This window comes from Rhinopithecus bieti, unplaced genomic scaffold, assembly GCF_001698545.2.
Source record: "Rhinopithecus bieti isolate Rb0 unplaced genomic scaffold, ASM169854v2 scaffold_5942, whole genome shotgun sequence".
NCBI lineage: Eukaryota > Metazoa > Chordata > Mammalia > Primates > Cercopithecidae > Rhinopithecus > Rhinopithecus bieti.
The window spans coordinates 194,730-214,166 of record NW_016805026.1 but is presented as its reverse complement, the minus strand read 5'-3'; the positions used below and the strand labels follow the sequence as shown (position 1 = coordinate 214,166).

General features: G+C 39.3%; 1 protein-coding gene across 1 annotated transcript in view; it reads left to right on the top strand.

Moving 5' to 3' along the window:
• Window positions 1-6,485: 6,485 nt before the first annotated feature.
• KITLG (KIT ligand) overlaps window positions 6,486-19,437 on the top strand; it is an 86,723-nt gene continuing 73,771 nt past the window's right edge. Inside the window, exon 1 of the mRNA XM_017870940.1 lies at window positions 6,486-6,697. Within this exon, the coding sequence (XP_017726429.1) occupies window positions 6,683-6,697 (15 nt within the window). The 5' untranslated portion in view covers window positions 6,486-6,682. The remainder of the gene's footprint in view (window positions 6,698-19,437) is intronic.

Below are 19,437 nucleotides of genomic sequence, written 5' to 3'. Positions count from 1 at the left end.
AAGTCCCTCCCATCATAAGCCCAGAAGCCTAAGAAAAACAAATGGATTTGGAGGCCTAGTCATGGGCTTGACTGCCCTGTGCAACCTCAGGTCACTGCTCCCCACATTCTGGTTGCTCTGGTTCTGGACTTGGCTCAAAGGGCCCCAGACACTGCTTTGGAGACCATAAGCCACTATAAGCCTTGGTTGCTTCCACGTGGTGTTAAGCCTGCAGGTGCATGGAATGCAAGAGTAAAGGAGGCTTGGCAGCTCCCTCCTAGATTTCAGAGAACATGCAAGAAAGCCTGTGTGACCAGGCAGAAGCCTGCTGCAAGGGTGGAGCCCTCACAGGAAGCCTTTACTAGAGCAGTGTAAAGGAAAAATGTAGGGTTGAAGACCCTAAACAGATCCCCCACTAGGTCACTGCCTAGTGGAGCTGTGGGAAAGAGGCCACCATCCTCCGGATCCAAGAATGGCAGATCTACAAGCAGCTTGCATCCTGAACCTGCAAAGCCTCAGGCACTCAACTCCAACCCACGAGAGCATGCACAGCGGCTGCACCCACAAAGCTACAGGGGCAGAACTATCCAAGACCTTGGGAGTCCTTGCACCGGTGTGCCATGGATGTGGGTCATGGAGTCAAAGAAGATCATTTTGGAGCCTTCAGATCGAATTACTGCTCTGCTGGGCCTTGCATTGGATCTGAAGCTCCTTTCTTTCGGTCAATTTCTCCCTGTTGGAATGGGAACATATGCCCAATGCCTGTACTATTTATTGTTGCATCTTGGGAGTAAATTACTTATTTTTTATCTTACAGGCTGATAGGTGGAAGGAACTCATCTCTAGATGAGACTTTGGACTTGGGACTTAGAACTTATGAGTTTACACTTTGGGGGACTATTGTGAAAGCATACTTGTGTTTAGAAATTAGAGAAGGACATGAGATTTGGGTGGCTGAAAGCAGAACTGTATGGTTTCTCATAATCTCCCCCCAAATCTCATGTTGAAATGCAATTCCCATTGTTGGAGGTGGGACCTGATAGGAGGTGATTAGATCATGGGGGTGGACCCCTCATGAATAGTTTAGCACCATGTCTTTGGTAATGAGTGAGTTCTTGCTCAGTTAGTTCATTAAAGATCTGGTTGTTTAAGATCTGAGACTTCCTCCCCCACTCACTCTGTTGTGCTGTCTCCTGCCATCTGACACACCTGCTTCCGCTTTACCTGCCTCCAGGATTGTAAGCTTCCTAAAGCCTCACCAGAAGCAAATGTCAGCACCATCCTTCCCGTACATCCTGCAGAACTGTGAACCAAATAAACCTCTTTTCTTTAAAAATTACCCAGTCTTAGGCATCCCTTTATATTAATGGAAATGAACTAATACACTATCCTTGGCAATACTGCTAATCCTTATTTACATAATCAAGAACAACCGTGAACTAGACAAATGAGTTTGATGTTGTTTTCTGAATACTAGAAAAAATATATTATTCAAAGAATACTCTGTGAACTTATTATGTATTTCATCATTTTCAAGGCTGGTAAAATCACACGCCTTCACATAGGCAAAGAGAACTTTACATTCTTATAGTTTGGAAACTCCACAGGAAGTAAATAGTGTTCCCCATTAGCTCTAGCAGAAAAGTCCCACAGTGGATTCTTATTGACCCACCTCATGTGATGTACCCATTCCTCAACCAATCAGGACTGGACAGATCAGGGAACTAAGCCTATCTCCTATAGTGGAGGGAGGTGGGAAAACAGAACCATGTGAATGACAGTCTCTCCTGAAAGATACAGAATAGTATGAATTCTTTAAGGAAAGTGAGTACTAATAATGGAAGAAGAATGACAGTAAAGTGTGCTAAGCAAACTTTAAAAAAAAAGTCCAAGCCAGGCACGGTGGCTCACGCATGTAATCCCAGCACTTTGGGAGGCCGAGGTGGGTGGATCACCTGAGGTCAGGAGTTCGAGACCAGCCTGACCAACATGGAGAAACCCCATCTCTACTAAAAATACAAAAATTAGTCGGGCATGGTGGCGCATGCCTGTAATCTCAGCTATTCGGGAGGCTGAGGCAGGAGAATCACTTGAACCTGGGAAGTGGAGGTTGCGTGAGCCAAGATCGTACCATTGCACTCCATACTGGGCAACAAGAGGGAGACTCTGTCCTCCTCCGCTCCCCCCTAAAAAAATTTCTAACCACAGTCCAAATGTCTAGGTTAGATAATGGTTTTCCCACTTATCAAATGAGGGATCTTGAGCAAATCACTGTACTTCCTTGATCCTGTTTCCTTATTTATCAAGTAGAAAAGTTTAAAATTACCTGTCTTATGTGATTTTCATAAGAAGTTATTGACAGAATATAAACTAAGGGCTTAGACCAACTCCTGGCTTATATGTGGCAACAGCAACCTAATTGACCAATATTTAAGGGATTCACTCTGTTCTTTTCCCTGTGATAGATATTGACAATAAAATAATGAGCAAGGGCAGTCATAATGACTTTAACCAAATAGTCAAACAAATATAAAACTACAGTTGTTTTGTAAAAAATAGGTAAGTCATGCTTGACTTTATAAGACGAGAATTGACCAAAGCAAAGAGATCAGGGAAAGCCTCACTGAGGAAGGAAACATAGGTAATACTGAGTTGAGACCTAAATGATAAGTGCGTACTTACTAGGCGCAATGATAGGGTGAAACAAAGTGGTCCACATGGAGGCAGAAAGAAGGGTATTTGCAAATGGTCTGAGGTGAGAATTACCAGGACAGAAGAGCCTTGGCCCTGGAAAAAGGGGATCACGTAATGAATTGACCTTAGAGAGGGAAGGAGAGGCAAGATCCTGGAGGCCTTGAAGGCTTTGGTAAGGTGCTAACTTCTTTATTCCAAGATCAATGGCAAGCCACCAAAGAGCTTTCAGCTGAGGAAATTTCATAATCAAAGAGAAAGCATTCTTCTCCTTTTCCCCCTCCTCTAGTCACCCAAAGACAGATACAGAGAGCCTGCCTCTGGTCTGGCTTGGTCAGGCAATAAGTTTCAGTTTGTGAGAGCCATTTTTTAAAAGAAAAATATTGACAACAATATGTGTGTCTAAAAGACGATATCCACAAAATAGTGAATGAACAAGAGATATTTCACATGCACAAAGCAAGATAAGACTTATTTGGTAAATTACACCTGCATCTTAACAATAAAAATGATAAAGCTCAGGAAAAAAGCTTTTCAAAATTGGATTAATAAATAATAGCATGACTGACGAAGAGTATTGAAAGTATTCAAGCAAAAATTAGATAATTATGAAATACTTTTCTACCCAGTGTGTTAAATGTTGAACTCCCTGAGCTGTACAATGGTAGACTGCTATTTCCATAAGAAAACATACCCCATGCCTCCTATCTACCGGGAACATAGCCCTGCCTCTTGTTCGGTTTAAAGTAACTCCCTGGTTTTTCTTCTGCCAATCAACTGAATGCTAGCCTGCATCCCCTATCAAAAGCCAGTCTTAAAGAGAGATCTCAGTCATTCTGACCTATTTGCGACTTCCATATAAGCCTACTCAAAATCTGTCATTTGCATATTAGCTCTTTCTAATCCCTTGGATATTTGCTTTGACATGCTCTTGATTTAATTTCAAGTAACATTATTACACAACAAAATTGTAATGCAGCAGTATGAGGGAAACAGAAGATACAGTTATGGATGAGAAAGTCAGTGATATCAATGAAGCTAGAACTAGGGAATAGTGGAGGTGGGAGGAGACAGAGAGAACTGAGAGGGAAAAGAACGGAAAGAGGGAGGAAGAGAGAGGAGAATGAGAATGCATTGCAGGAGGTGAACGTAGCATGTATTACTGAGTTGAATGAAAAGAAATTGAACTGAATTTCTGTTAGGAACACTGCCTGGTTTCTTTAAACCTGGTCCAACGAATCAGTCTATTCCTTCTTATTGGTCTCATAAAATCGGTATGGTTAGATCTACGATTCACAGGCTTCAGTAATTCTCATATGATTTTGATTATTTTTGTCATATCTGTCCTCCTTTAGTATTACTTGTTATTTACTTAATGTTATACATTAAAGTGAGTTTATGTTGACACTAAATATTTTTTTTTCCTTGGGGGGAAAATGGTGGTAAAAGGGTACACAGTTTTAGTTAGACAGGATGAGTAAGTTTTGGAGATTTATTGTACAGCACGATAACCACAGTTAATGTACTGTATACAGTTAACCCTTGAACAACACAGGTTTGAATTGTGTGGATCTACTTATATGCAATTTTTTTTTTCAAACTCAGATAGACAATACAGGATTCTAGAGATGTAAAACCCATGTATAAGCAGGGCTGACTTTTGTGTCTGCAGGTTCTGCAGGGCTGACTGTGGGTCTTGAATATATGTAGATTTTGGTATACCTGAAAGGTCCAGGAATCAATCCCCTGAATATACTGAGGTACTTCAAAACTACAAAGAGTAGATGTTAAATATTCTCATCTCCCAAAAGTGATGAGTATGAGAGGTGATGGATATGTTATTTAGCCTGATTTAATAATTTCACAATGTATACATAAGCAGAACATCACATTGTACATGGTAAATAGATACTATTTTTGTCAAATATAACTTAATAAAGCTGCAGAAAAAAATAAAATGCTTCACTTCAAAATAGTCTTAAGGAGGCCAGGCGCGGTGGCTCATGCCTGTAATCGCAGCATTTTGGAAGGCCAAGGCAGGCGGATCACCTGAGGTCAGGAGTTCCAGACCAGCCTGGTCAACATGGTGAAACCCCATCTCTACTAAAAACAATTACAAAAAAATTACCTGGGCATGGTGGTAGGCGCCTGTGATCCCAGCTACTTGGGAGGCTAAGGTGGAGAATCGCTTGAACCCGGGAGGCAAAGGTTGCAGTGAGCCGAGATTGCGTCATTGCACTTCAGCCTGGGAGACAGAGAGACTCCATCTAAAAAATAAAAAATAAAAATAAAAATAAATCTTAAAGAGAAAGAAAACAATCACTTGCAATGCCTTCAGTATCTAAATTAAGCAGTTCATTTTGATATTTGATATTCGATATATTTGTACTAAGAGTACCTAATGTATAAAAATCTTTCTAAGCAACTATTAACTTGGAATCATGATTGATGTGCTGTCTATACATATTTTTTCTAACCTGAGGAAGTGAGAACGCAGTCCCCCACTAAATTATGCAGTCAAGTTTCCCACATTTGGGGAAATCACAGAGGTCAGCACATCCGGAGTGAAATAAATAAGCTTCGCCCTGATTACAGGTTTGGCATATTCGTGTTTAACAAACGCACCTGAACTAATTAAAGCAAATTTGGAATCCTACTCTATTATTAAAATAACTAATTTCTAAACTCATACATCATTCTTTCTTTTAAAGATCATTGATATAATGTTCAGCTAATATTTTCTTTTAAAAAATTAATGAAATGCTTTGGAATGTTCTCCAGTTATACAAACAAAAACAGACACATTTTGGAAAATCAATAAAATATTTGTTTTAAGTATTTTTTAAGACTGTACAGCTGGAGCTCCAGGTCTAAATTAGAGCTCTGCCATTTACTAGATACGGTTGGTCAAGAAAATTAACCTTGTATTTAATCGTCCATAAAATGGGAATAAAATAATAAGATCTATACGAATAGATTTGATGAAAGAATTTAATGAGATAATCTATGCGAAGTTCTTAGTCTGGCACCTGGTACATGAATAAGTGCATCACATAATGATGTTAGCTATTATTACTGTGGTGGCATTATCTTTCCGTTCAAAAAAGTACAACTTTCAAACCTTTGCTGTGTTGGTGACCTGTAGTTTAATAATCTATCGCTTCTCTTTCAATCTTAATTTTCAAAGAGATAGTAACAAACCATTCCGAATGAAGCATCTCCCCTTGCAAAACTTAACCTTGAGTCGACAATTCTTGTAATTATTAAATATTCATTCACTAAAGTAATTGTTTTTTTTTTTTTTTTTTTTTTTTTTTAAATAGAGGTGATAGGACAATGGCCTAACTACAGATCGCAATTAAACTTTATTTCTCTGAGGCAGACAGGGTGAATTCTTTGCTCTGAACCTCCTCGACTTCTCTCCCTCTCCGACTCTATAAAAAAGGGAGCTCCGAGTCCTCTCTGGAGCACGAGGTTATTTCGTCTGTCCCCAGGCGTGCCAGGTGAGCCCCGTCGGATCCGGGAGGGTGAGCTGGGACTCGTCGCGAGTAGTAGCTGCAGGGTACCAGGCTTCGCCCTCTGCGTCCCCGCGCCTTGGCGGCCTCCCGCCGGTGCAGGTCCGGGGCCCCCAGGCGAGGGGACTAGGATGGCCTAATCTGCCCAACTTCTGGGCCATTTACCGTGCTCTGGCCGCCTTCCCGATTTTTCCCTCCGCGCCCTTGCCTGCTTCTCGCCTACCCGGGGCTCCGGAAGGGAAGGAGGCGTGTCCGGAGCAGGCGGGAGGGAACTGTATAAAAGCGCCAGCGGCTCAGCAGCCGGGCTTCGCTTGCCGCCTCGCGCCGAGACTAGAAGCGCTGCGGAAAGCACGGACAGTGGAGAGGGCGCTGCGCTCGGGCTACCCAATGCGTGGACTATCTGCCGCCGCTGTTCGTGCAATATGCTGGAGCTCCAGAACAGCTAAACGGAGTCGCCACACCACTGCTTGTGCTGGATCGCAGCGCTGCCTTTCCTTATGAAGAAGACACAAGTGAGTAGGGCGCGCCCGGGAGCTCCCAGGCTCGCGAAGAAAAATCGTGCCCGGTGCCCCGGGGAAGCCGGCGCGCCCTGGGACCTGCAGCTGGGGCGTGCAGGGCTGTACCTGCCGGGTGAGCCAAGAGGGTGAGGGGGAGGCCGGCGTGGTGTACGATCCCCAGCCCGCTGAGCCAGGGAGAAAAGGAGTGGGAGTGCTGAGAGGGAGCCGGTGTCAAGTTTGGAGATTCCGCAGTTAAGTTTTGAGCTGTCAGTCGGAAACCGCAATTCCAGTCTGGTGGAAAGATTGGCTTTTGGGCCCTGGAATTTTAAGTTATCACGGGAAAGCATGTCTTTGCATAGGAGACGGTTTTCCCGTGGATTCTGGGAGATTATGAAACAGCACCCCACGCGCCACCTTCGCTGGCTCTCTCTCTCAGATTTATTTGCGTAGCCCCGAGGTGGGCGCCGGGCACTGGGAGCGGCGCGGACGCGGGTGCAGCCAGGGGAGCGAAGCCAACGCGGAGCTCCTAAGCGGCAGCTCTCGGCAGGGCGGGAACCTGCCCGGCCCGCCCGGGAAACTTGGCTCTCGGCGGTGTCTGCCTAGTTTGCGGCTCTGTATGGGCTCTAAAGAGCTGTGGTACCTCCACAATGCATGCACCTTTTTCCATTTCAGCCGGGATAAAGGCTTTTTATAAAATAGGCACCTCTAAATGATAGTGATTGAGATAATTCCTAGTGCTGCTAAATTCTGCATTATGCATAAAGCACTGTGGGTAAAGCGCTGCCCAGGGGGACAATTAGATTTTTTTTAGTGTTTGTTTTTTTGTTTGTTTTTTGAAGAAAATACCTGGTTCGTCGTTTAGAAAGGGTCGCCACGGTGCCCCTATCCACAGTTCTCTTCACCATTGTTGATTCTTACCTCCTCTGACTTCTCCCCCTTAGAAATTGTTATGTGTTGTCTGCCACGGGTTGGGTAAGGGTTGCCCTTTCACCCCCCAGAGGTTCTGTCGGAGATTGCAGTTCCTGAAATGTGTGGAAGGGGTGGAAGTGGTGGGGAAAAAGGAAATCGGGGTGTTTGTACACATCGTTGGTTTAGAATGAAGGCATCAATGTGCTCAAAATGCTTTATCAAATGACCTGCTTAGCATCATATCTAGGTCTGCAAATGTACACGTTGGGAAGAAAGTTGCAAGACTCTAGCGCCTTGTACCGGTGTGGTAAAAGGCAGGGAAAAGGGACATTGCCTGGCTAAAAGAGGCTTGCGTAGTCTCTAGAGCACTCTCTAAGAGAAAAGAAGCGATGTGCCTCTCCCCTCTCTTGCAAGCTGGTTAGCTTTCAGGCAAGGCATTGAGCACCACACCTGGAATCACCACAGAGTACTGTCGAAATGCAAATGTTACAGATGCTTGCAACAAAAGAAAAGTTTTATTGTAATCTCTTGATTTAGACAAGCTTTCTGCGGAATTATAAGAAGGGTAGAGACCTATTCCTTTTTGTAGTAGCATCTGCTCCCATGAATGGTAGTGGTGAGATCTGGGGGAAGAAGCTGCTACCTCCTAGTTCAGGAAAAGAGCCTAAACCTTCCTATTTAAAGAAGAACACAAGAGACAGATAAGGTTAATGTCCAACACTCCAAAGCCAGGGGACGTACTATCAAGACACTCTGAGAGGCAGTAGGATTGAGGATCCTTGCACCCCTGCTTTGCAAAACAAATGTGAGCTCTGTAATCTCCTTTCTCGCTTTGATTAAATGGCTGTGTAAATCGGATTACATGGAATAATTCCATTGAAAACTAGAAAGAGGTCAATCTAGTCTGAAACATTGTGGCTGTGGCATTAAGTGACTCAGTGCTGCCGACCAGAGACATTTGAGAAAGCTAAGTATTTTAGATATGTGACCTGTTCGGTCACACATCACACAAGTTAAAGTGCAGGCCCTTTGGGGGAACTTACTGATGTTAAACGCCTTGCAGGCAAAGGAGGGCAGTGCCCTTGTTGAATGAAGGCATTCATTGCCTAGGATCTAATGACCTTCAAGGTTTTCTTTAAGAATACTTCTAGCAATTCCACAGTCACTGAAAAAGGGGACACTGGAAATAGCCCAAAATCAATAAAATAATCTGCAGACATGGAGGGGGGATTAGATCTTCTTTCATATTGTTAAATTTTCTAATCCAAAGTTAAAAAGACATTTTCTGTACAATGCTGCATGGATGGAAAGTAGCCTACGTAAATTGGAAACTGAGAAGTAGGATCGATTGTTCTGAATCTAACGTTATCCTCACCAGGGAAGAGTATGTATTAATATTTAGTAGTTTATATAAACATGACATCAATACCATGGCTGTATTATAAAACAGCTGGTTCTGTACTCTCCTACTACTCCCCATATAAAAAAAAACTTAATAATAATATTTTAAAATGGGCTTTAATTTGAATCACACAGCTCTGCAGGAATCATGGGGGCTCCAGGTATTCTGGCCTTTCAGTCAAGCTAAATAAGTGTGAAAATTCCATCAACAACCACTTGGGATTTGATGAATGATTCATTCATTTAGCATGTGTGGTACACTTCAGTATTTTGAATATAATGACACAGGCAATAGCCATGAGGAGCAATTGTGACAATACATTTAATCACAGTTCTACGGAAATGAATGTCTTTTGAGTTTTTCAGATTTCTGTTTGATTTTATTTTATTGAGATTGTGTGGTTTTACAGTTTCTAGAGGTAATTGTGGCTTGGGCTTAGAAAAATGTCTCTTTCGATATGTAACTATTTTTTAAACATAATATTCTGATACACCATTTTAGACTACAATCAAGGCACCATATTTTGCAACACTGATTAAGATTTGGTTAAAAGTGCCATCAGCTTAATGTACCTGGTGTTACATTTATCAGTGTTGTGCTTACATTTTAGTTTGGGGATGGTTTGTGAGAAGTGTCATAACTGCTGTCAATTTCAGAAATACTGAGATAAGAAAGATTGATCTTGCAAACAATGTAAAAAGGCCATTTTAGGCATACTAACTCTCAGAGAATAAGCAAATAGAATGCTAGTTTTCACTACTCCAAAGAAAATATCTCTTTTATGTCTGTATGAAGTTTGTCATGTGGGTGACGATGCAAGTTTACTTTGTAGAAGAAAATTAACATATTTATGAAAAGAGCATTTTTTTAGTCTTGTCCTTAAGATCACTCATTTGGAATGTATGCTTTGAATAATTCTAATTTATGTAGCTTTTAATTGATACATTCTGCCAAGACTTTAAAACCTAAGTGCTAAGTTGATTACATTTAACATAAAACAAGGAAAATAACCATATGGAAATCTGAAAGTCTGGGCCAAACCAATTAAAATTGCTAAATTTCATTTACATCAAACTGCTGATTTGAAGAGAGCAAATTCTGGGTCTCGGTATTGGAGGTTTCTTACATGGATTGGCAAATCCCACTACATGTGGCCTTCGCTTTCCATGTCTGAGAAACACCTACAATATGGTTGATGGAAGGATTCTAGGCTGTAGCTTCTGAAGACTAAGATTCTAATTCCTGTTTTACTACTCATGAGACAAATGACCTTAGGCAAATGTTTGTTAAACTTTTTGGGATTTTTGTTTTTTGTAATCTGTGTGATGATAATAAAAGTTATAAAGATTTTTCTCGCATGATGGCTTTATGGACTAAATGAAATTTTATATGTGTCTTTATACCAGCATGGTAGCTTTCTATATGTACAGTTTGAATTTACTGTTCCTGAGAAGAGAGTGCCTGCTGGCCTACTTTTACAAGCAAGAGAAAAACTGACTTATTGCAGTTAAATGATGCCTAATGAACCAAGCACAGAGACCGAGTTTTCCTAAATCTACATCTGTCGATTTGGTGACTCCCATGATAGACTAATATCTATATTAATGGGCTAATATCTTAATTATAGACTATAATTAACACACATCAATCCAGGAATATGTGAAGACAAAGGTGATATGTGGGCATAAGAAGTGCTACGTTTTTGAAGGTTTTTCTTTTAAAATGCAAATGAATGAGATAATTAGAATAGAAAATAGAAATGGAAAATGGAAATGTTATCATTATCGCTGACTCAGTTTCATGTTTCCACATTCTTGCTTTCTAAGTTCTCCTTCTATGATTCTAAGGAATTATTTTGGTTTATTTTATTTTATTTTGGACAAAGAGACTTGGTCAGTTTTCCATCCCTAATGTTCTCACACTTGCTTTTCTGAGTGAGACCATGCATTCGTTTCTGTGGGGTGTCTTTGTTGTCTTTACCAGGCAACGTGCAGTGACTTTTTTTTTTATTATGCTAGTTTGGGACTTTTATTTTTTCTTTTCTGGATTATCTTAATGTTCCCTTTTGTAAATTAGGGCAAGACATTTGGATATAAATCTCTGAGGAGTCATCTTTTATCTTTCTTTCTAGCACATAAATCATGAGCAGCTGCAAGAGACTGTTTTTGGTCTTAGTCACATGTGTAGCCAGAACAATTTACAGAACAATTTACAAAACTAATTGAGGGAACACCAAGATACTTTTATAATATATGCTACTCTCAGGGTTTTTTTTTTATAGGCTCTGTTTCATAGAAACCATTGACTGTAGCCTTTCTGATTTATAGATGCAGCAAGATGTGTTTGCCTTTTCACTTAATTACGAGTATACTAAAACCTATTTACAGGGGCTGGGAGTTTAAGAGAATTGTCATGATCCCATCTCTACCTATTTCTTTCTCTATAGAAAAAAGAGGTGGGGGAGTGATTTTCTCATAATTGAGGCTCATGGTTCTTTCTTTAAAATAATAATGTGTACCATCTAAAGGAAGACTGTTATTACCAGTCTTTGTCCTTTGGCTACATTTTACTATTTTTCTAGGCTGCCCCTTTAGCTTGGGTATTAGGAGACTGATTTCTTTTACTAACCTGGATACTAAGTAGTAGTAATTTGGGAAATTATTTGAACTCCAGATCTTAGTTTGCTCAACTGTAAAATGAGTAAGTGAGACTAGGTGATTTCTAAGTGCCTTCTGGTTCTAAAATTCTCTATTTCTAAAGTACTGGTAAAATAGAGATTTGAGCCAGATGGCATTTAAGCTTCCTTCAGTTCTCAGATTTATGTAGCCATTGCTTCAGTGTGAATACACATTATAACCATTGTTTTATGACTATGAATAAGCCAATGGGGAGAAATGAAGGAGATTTAAATTTAGACTGTTCTACTTTTATCCATTTCACCTACTAGTTGATATTTCCGTATGGAAAGAATGGTATTTACACTTTCTTGTTTTAGCAAAATCCATAGTTAAAGAGGATCTTTACTTTCTCTCTTCTAAATTTTTAAGTTCTATGAAAAAGAATTCTAAGACAAAGTCAGCTAACCGGAGGAGGTAAGTTTACAAAAGGGGAATGCTTCCCTGTATTTGCCTGTTTTTTCTGTCCGTTTAACTTCCAGTACCTATGTGCATGGAGTTGAAATGGAGAAAGAAAACCAAGAAGGGATCTGATGATGTAGTAGAAAGAGCCCTGAGGGGAGAATCAGAGGAACTGATCCTACCCTTTGCTCTGCCTCAAGGTGTGTGACCTCGGGCTGGTCTCCCAGTCTTAGCATCTCTGAATCATGCCCAAGAGTTAATCCTGAGAAGATAGTAAAGATGAGAGGCTGCAACTGGAGACACAGAGGTGGAAAGAGGAGGGAGCCTCAGGGAAAGGCAGTTCCTGCAGATGATACTATGCCAAGTCTCTCCCTGGCTGGCTTTTGTCTGGGTCCAGTACCATCCTTGCCTGCTTACCTGAGCTGGAGCAAACCCAGTAGCCAGTAGCCAGCAACAGCAGCCTTTTTTTTTTTTTTTTTTTTTTTTTTTTTTTTTTAGCAGTCAGAAGCTATGGCAGTCTTTTCTTGTTGACATGAGAATATTCCAATATCAGCTGGACCCTCCTCCAGCTAGGAGAACACACATTTCTCAGAAAACAGGGCCATAACAATGAAGATAATGCTCTTCTCTAATCACTGGTATTACCCACTGAGCTATTCACTAAAACGAAGTTTAGAATTGAGGCAATAGTCTAGAAAATTAACAACAACAACAAAAAGGAGCGATGGCTATCATTAGGATATTTGGATGCAGGAATTCAGCACTTGACTTTGTGCCTGTAGCTGTTGTCCTGGAGCTCTTGAGTGCTGCTGATTGGAACATGGTAAATTGGGAGGGAGCAGGGCAATTAGGTAGCCTTTTCTGTGTTCCAGGTACACAGACATCAGCTCAAAATTTGTCTATTGCTCACAAAGAATGTTTTTGCTCTTTAGGGTGACCATGTAAAAGGACATGAAAGAACCACCACAAGCTCATCAGTGCTCACTTGATAAAGCAAGCCTTGTTCACCTTTGCAGAAAGGGCATCCCCACTGCATAATTGCATCCCTGTGCAAACCTGGGAGGAAAGAGCACAGCTTAGAGGGGGGTGTTGTGTTTGTCTTGTATGCCCATACTGTGTTGCCTTTTTAGGAGCAAAAGTTCATCTGCTGAACATAAGCCCTGTGAGTGCTTAGAACTTTTCCTTCTTTTTCACCTTGACATAAAATCCCTAAAGCAGAGGACCTTTCCCTTTCAGTGTCTTCCCTCTGCTCCAGGACTGAATCACATCTCATTATTGGCTTGTTTCACCTAAATGTGAGTATTTGAGTGGCCGCAAACCAGGTTGCCTCTGAGGAATACAACTGAATAGTGGTGATCTGTTGCGAAGGAACCTTTTAGGGCCCTACAGTGCTGAGTTTTCTACTGTTTACTTGAAGTTCCTTTCTCAGTGCCCTCCCAAACAACTGCCTTGGGAAAACACACAGATTCCTTGACTTCCAAGAAGATTGTGACAGAGAAAGTGTGCTTTGTTATAAAGGCCTTGTCACCCTCCTGGGATGTGTTATCCATATGGATGTACTGGCTGTTAAAATTTATATTCACTGCAGAACTTGAGATGGAGGAGTGGGGAGAAGGGAGGGTAGAGATGTTTTCATATAAAATTGTTTCTAACATGATCTAGAAAACCCAAGGATTGCAAAACAGACCTTAGCAGTCATACATCATTATTTGTGGTTCGTGTAAACGTACAATTTAATGCTTCTGAAATAGTAAACACATTAGGGATTTCCTTTTTTGATGAACAACCAAAAGCTCTGTGATTGCTTTCGTTTGGATTTCTGGCAACTTTAGAAAACTGCTGTATTCAGTGGGTCCTAGTCAGAAATCTTTGATGTGCTGTGTTAGTCCGAGGACTGACCTTAACACATATGTCATTCTGCTGTTTGAAAGATACATTATCACAGTGCAGGAGAATGGCTGGTGCTTTCTACTTCCAGGTGGTCCAAAGTGGGAACTAAACAAAATGAGGGGATAATAAAGGGATTAGGCAACATTCATGAAAAATGCAGAGAAAGTTATTAGCATAATGTTTTTACTATTTGGATGACATTGATTCTATGTAGAAAAGCACTGAACTACAAAATAGGGCTTACATAATTCTTCCACTATCTTTGTAACAAATTATATATATATATATATATATGTACGTGTTTGTATTTATTCTTAGCCCCTGCCCAGAAAAGTGTTTTTAAAACTTTAATTCCTGTTTGTAATGTACTGAAGCCACAGTACTCTATGCTTTAATAATACTTAAAAAATAATGTACCTTCTTTTAAATTTGAAACTAGAATGTTTAAGAAAAGAATATATATATAGGCATTAAGCTTGCTTGATTTATTTCATACATAGATACACATTTGACTGTAGAGAATTTTAATTTAAAATTATAAGTAGCTTCTAATAATACTAGCAAATCCTTATATAATGCTCACAGTGTACGGACTTGTTCTAAGTACTTTGCATTTATTTATTTATATTTTTCAGTAATTAGACTTTTAAATCCAAGACTGATTTGACCATTTATTGTTTGCACTTCTGTACAAATGTCACACATAATGATTCAACTTGAAGAGATGAAATTTACCGTACTATGTGTCAAGTGTTTGGCATTTAAATGTGTAGCCATTTTAAATAGCTTCTATCATTGTATTATAAAATCAAACCATCCTGATAATAGATCATGCCAAAATGGCACTTAGTAGAAAACAGCTCCAAGATTAATTAATTCATAGCACTTTTCCGATGAGAGGTAGTTATTATTTTTTAAAACCCCATTTCACAGATAAGGAAACTAAGACAAGGTCTTTCTCCTGCCAGTCCCAGGTGTTTATTGCAAAAGAGACTCAGCTGGCACTAACCACAGCACATAAGTGTAGCTTATTCAGTACCTCAAAGATACGCATTCTGTTTACATGAACATTGAATCAAAAACAAATGCAACTCAGATATTCAAAACGGCTGCCAGTAATAGAATTTGGACAACAAAAAATTTCATGATTGCAGTTGCCTCAAAGAGTGGCTCCTGCCAGGTGCTCAGTAAATACTCTTGGAATGTTGTGAAATGAATGGAGACCTAATTCGGGTTGTTAGATACTGATACATGTTTTATAAGCCTTTTTTTTTTTTTAATGGCAAAATTTTAACAAGTGTGCTAGGTCTATTATACACACAAGTGTGTTTGGTGCATGGCTGGCAAAGCTACTTTGTTTGCTGTTTTACAGCATTAATTTTCAGTGAATGTGTAACATCATTTACTTAGTGAAACTGGAGACGATGTGAGAGAATAGCAAAGGTTTGAATGGGTATAGATCAAATGTAGTATTGGTTCTGCCACTTACCAACCCCAGTAAGTTTTTCTCTTTGAACTTCACTTTCTCAGTATTTAAAATGGGCACAGAAGTAACCACCTAGGAGTAGTATTGATGTGATAATTAAAAGAGATGGACTGTCTAACATCACAGCAACTGGCACTTACTTAATAGGTCATCATTTCCTTCTCTAAAAGAATAGTAAATCACACAGAGCATTATACAAATCTGTATGCTGTAAGAAATAACTTCGGTGTTAGTAATTCCTGGCTTTGGCTATAGGACTTTCATAAATAAAAAAAAATTAAAACCAATCCTTAGAAACTAATAGCTTAACTCTCTTTTTTATACATTATCTATCTTATTTAACACTCATAAACACCCTTAGCAAATTTTTAAAAGTTTTCCCAATTTTATCTCCTTTACTTTTCTTCCCTTTCTGTTCAAAGGAAATAGCTATACAAAGTAGACCAAAGACAAGCTGTTTTAGAAGTAAAAGAAGAGCTTACCAAATAAGGAAATATTAAGACAAATTAATAAGTTAATAACTGTGAATTACTCCCCATGGGTGAAGCACTATGCCACAAACTGCACAAGTGTATCTCATTTGATTGTAGCAAAATGTTGTAAAGTACATATTATTATTTAGCATCATATTTTTAACAAAAAAAAAAAAAAAAAAAACCTGGAGTTCAGAGAGATTACGAAAACTTGCCCAAAATGAGAATTTAAAAAGTGCAAGTAAGTGGAAGAGCTTGGATTTGAAGCCAAGCCTATTTAAATCTAAAGGCCAGATTCCTTCTAATCACTGCAATATAATGCACCAATATAGACACTCATGCATACACATACAAACTGTAAGGCTTGAACTTCTTTGTTTTTTTTGTTTTTTCGAATTTATGTGTGGAAATGAAGATGCATTTTAACCTTACACCAGAAAGACTGAGAGCAGGCAAAGCCGAGTCCTCTGGTTGAATGATGTGTTGCTTCTGACCCCACACTCCTCAGTACTTACCAGAAGTGTAAATGGTTGTATATGAGCAACACTCCCACGAGTCAGGGAGCTTGGGTTTCCTCATCAGGCTCTCCCACCTGTCTCTCCAGCAGTCAAAGGAAACCCCTTGCCTGACTCATCTGACTGTTGTGAGGGAAGCTCATTGTAAACTCTAAAGATGTCCTCTTACTTTATGGAATTAGGAATTACTTCATTGCCAGAAAGCTTTCTGTCTTTCAAATAAAGTGGTACTTTGTTGGCAGAGGGCAGATTTTAAAATATTTTAAAGTTGTGTTTCAAAATAACTTCTTGGAATGGAAAGCTACTTCAGAAATTACTTTTATCAATTTGCTCTGACCCTCTACATGCTGTTTTGGAAGATGGTTTTAAATGTCTGCGATCATATTAGAAAACTATTTGATAATAATGTCGCTTATGTCTGGGTTTTAAAGCTACCAGCCTTTTATATTGTGGCCTTTGTTTTGTTCATTTCTTATCAATCCAACTGCATTAATAGTAAAAAAGAAAATATTTTCTGCATTAATATCGCAGGTTTGGGTGATTGTCAGCATATCCTTATCAGCAGCATCACCTTGTAACTTACTCCATAGCAGTTTAGTACAAATGAAAGTGTTGGCTAAAAAGTCCTGGCATCATCTCAACGCAGGTGAAGGAGACAACAGAACAGAGATGTATTTAACCAAACTCTGCAGTCAGATGGTCTGCTTTGGTTGCCTAAGAACGAAAACCTCTTAGCCTCAATTTCCCCATCTGCCAAACAGAATGAGCAATGGTACATTTCTCATAGGTGGTTATAAGGATAAAATGAAATAATCCACAAAAAAGCACTTAGTCCAGTGCTGGACACCAAGAAAATATTAAATAAACATTTACTCTTGCTATTACCATTAAACAAATGGTAATGTGATGCTTATCAACAGTGATGACTCCTTTCTTCAAGAAAGTGACTTTAACTGCAAAATCTCCACTACCAGAGTGAAAGGGAAAGTTGAAGCAATTTATCCAAGTAACTCCAGCCTCAAATTCACTTTTGTCCTGAATAACGTAGCTGTTTTATTCTTTTTTAAAACAAAACTGAAAAGAAAAAATGCGTATACTTAGAATCACAAAAGAGTTTACCTAGACCAAAGTTACTTCTTTCTATCATGTGCCCAAGATCACAGCACCAATATGTGGTGGCTGGCTTATGAACCAGATTTAGATTCAGAGCTCGCATTCCCAAGCTCTTTGTTTTACCTGGAATTAGGGGAACAGAACATGAGTCATTCCTATTTTGAATAAGTGAGTGATTTCCTACTTTTCCCTATATGAGTGAAGTCATTTTCAGCATCCATAAAAATGTAGCCACTTGTCAAAAGACAATGGAAATAACATGGCTTTTGTGTCAAAAGCACATAGATTTTACCTCTGGCGTTTGACTCTAGCTTGACATAGGATCTTAGGTTATTTATTTATCTTTCCTTACCCTTCTCTTAACCTTCTGTAAAATGGAAGAATAGTACTTTGCAGCTTCCTTCTGTTGCTTCCTCTTTTTTTTCTCCCTTCTTTCCTTGTTCTTTCCCTTCCTTTTTTAAAAAAACCTAGAAATAATGTTATATACCTAATTTGTGATCACAAATCACAATCAATTCAATAATTGTACTATTAAAAAACAATGTTTTTCAGAATTAACACGTTTTCCTGCTCTACTTTTAAGCAGTAAATTATATTTCTCAAAGTGTTTGGCTCATTGGCCTTGTGTAGACTGGAAGAAGCATGGGGTTTGGAGTTAGACAGAATGAGGTCTAAATCTTAGCTCTACTATTATGATTACAGCATGATATTTATTTCCTTCCCCTAGTCCCCAATATCCTCATTGGTGTAATGCAGTCGTAGGGGTAATAGTACTTAGTTGGAAGAACACCATTAAATTAGATTATAGTCTAGGCATGGTAGCATATGCCTGCAATCCAAACACTTTGGAAGATGGAGGCAGGAGGATTGCTTGAGCCCAGGAGTTCAAGAACAGCCTGGGCAACATAGTGAGACCTTGTCTTAAAAAAATAAATTATAAATAAAAAAATAAAAATAAATAAATAAATGAGATAATATGTGGAAATTGTCTGACCCAGAAGTGATACTCAATGAATTCTATCTGTAAGCTTTAGGGAACGGATTATGCCAGCAGACACATCAGTAGGTATTAGACTGTCTGCTGTGTGTCTGTAAGGATGTTGACACATGTTGGTGACCTCACAACTTGTGAAAGTCAAGAGAGTAATTAATTGAGCAGTGTTGTACATACTGTACTGTCCATTGAGAGGCCTAGTGTTGTTGTATTGTTCTCAGCCTTGAGCAATAAAAAATTTAAAGTTTCCAAATACACGAAAACTTAGTTTATTAACGGCTTCTAAAATGAGCCTCAAATTACTTTTTGTATAGTGCGATCATGAATAGCTTTGGAGACTCATAAATCTGGCATCATCTCTTCAAACTGTATGACTTTGAGTCACTTGAGTCTTCTGATAACATTCTGATTTTCTCACTTGTAAAATGAGGTTTATAATAATGTCTAACTCCTAAGGTGGCTGTGAGGATTAAATGAGCTAATGTGTAAGAAGGGCACCAGGACAGGTACCAGAAAACCTCGGTAAATGTTAGCTCCTTTCAAATAAAATGCAGTTTTGCATTCGAAGGTTGTTTGTTTGTTGTTTTTATTTTATTTTACTTTTTTTTGCATGTGTTGAATTTAAACTGTATAGAATCAACAGTTTGGAAATGTTTCCTTTATGAATTCAGGTTTTATTTTCTTGCAGTGGTTCTGTTTAGTTTAAGGGCTTGGTTGTCCAGATTCATCTTTGAGTAAGTTTTGTATCAATCAAGACAGACGCAAGTTACTTTTATCAGTCCATTACTTCAGGTAAACAAGCATTCCATTCTTTGACAGAACATTAAACTGTTATGTTCTTTTTGATGGAGTGCTGATTTGTTCAAAACACTTGTGAAAGAGAGAAAACAGCTCCT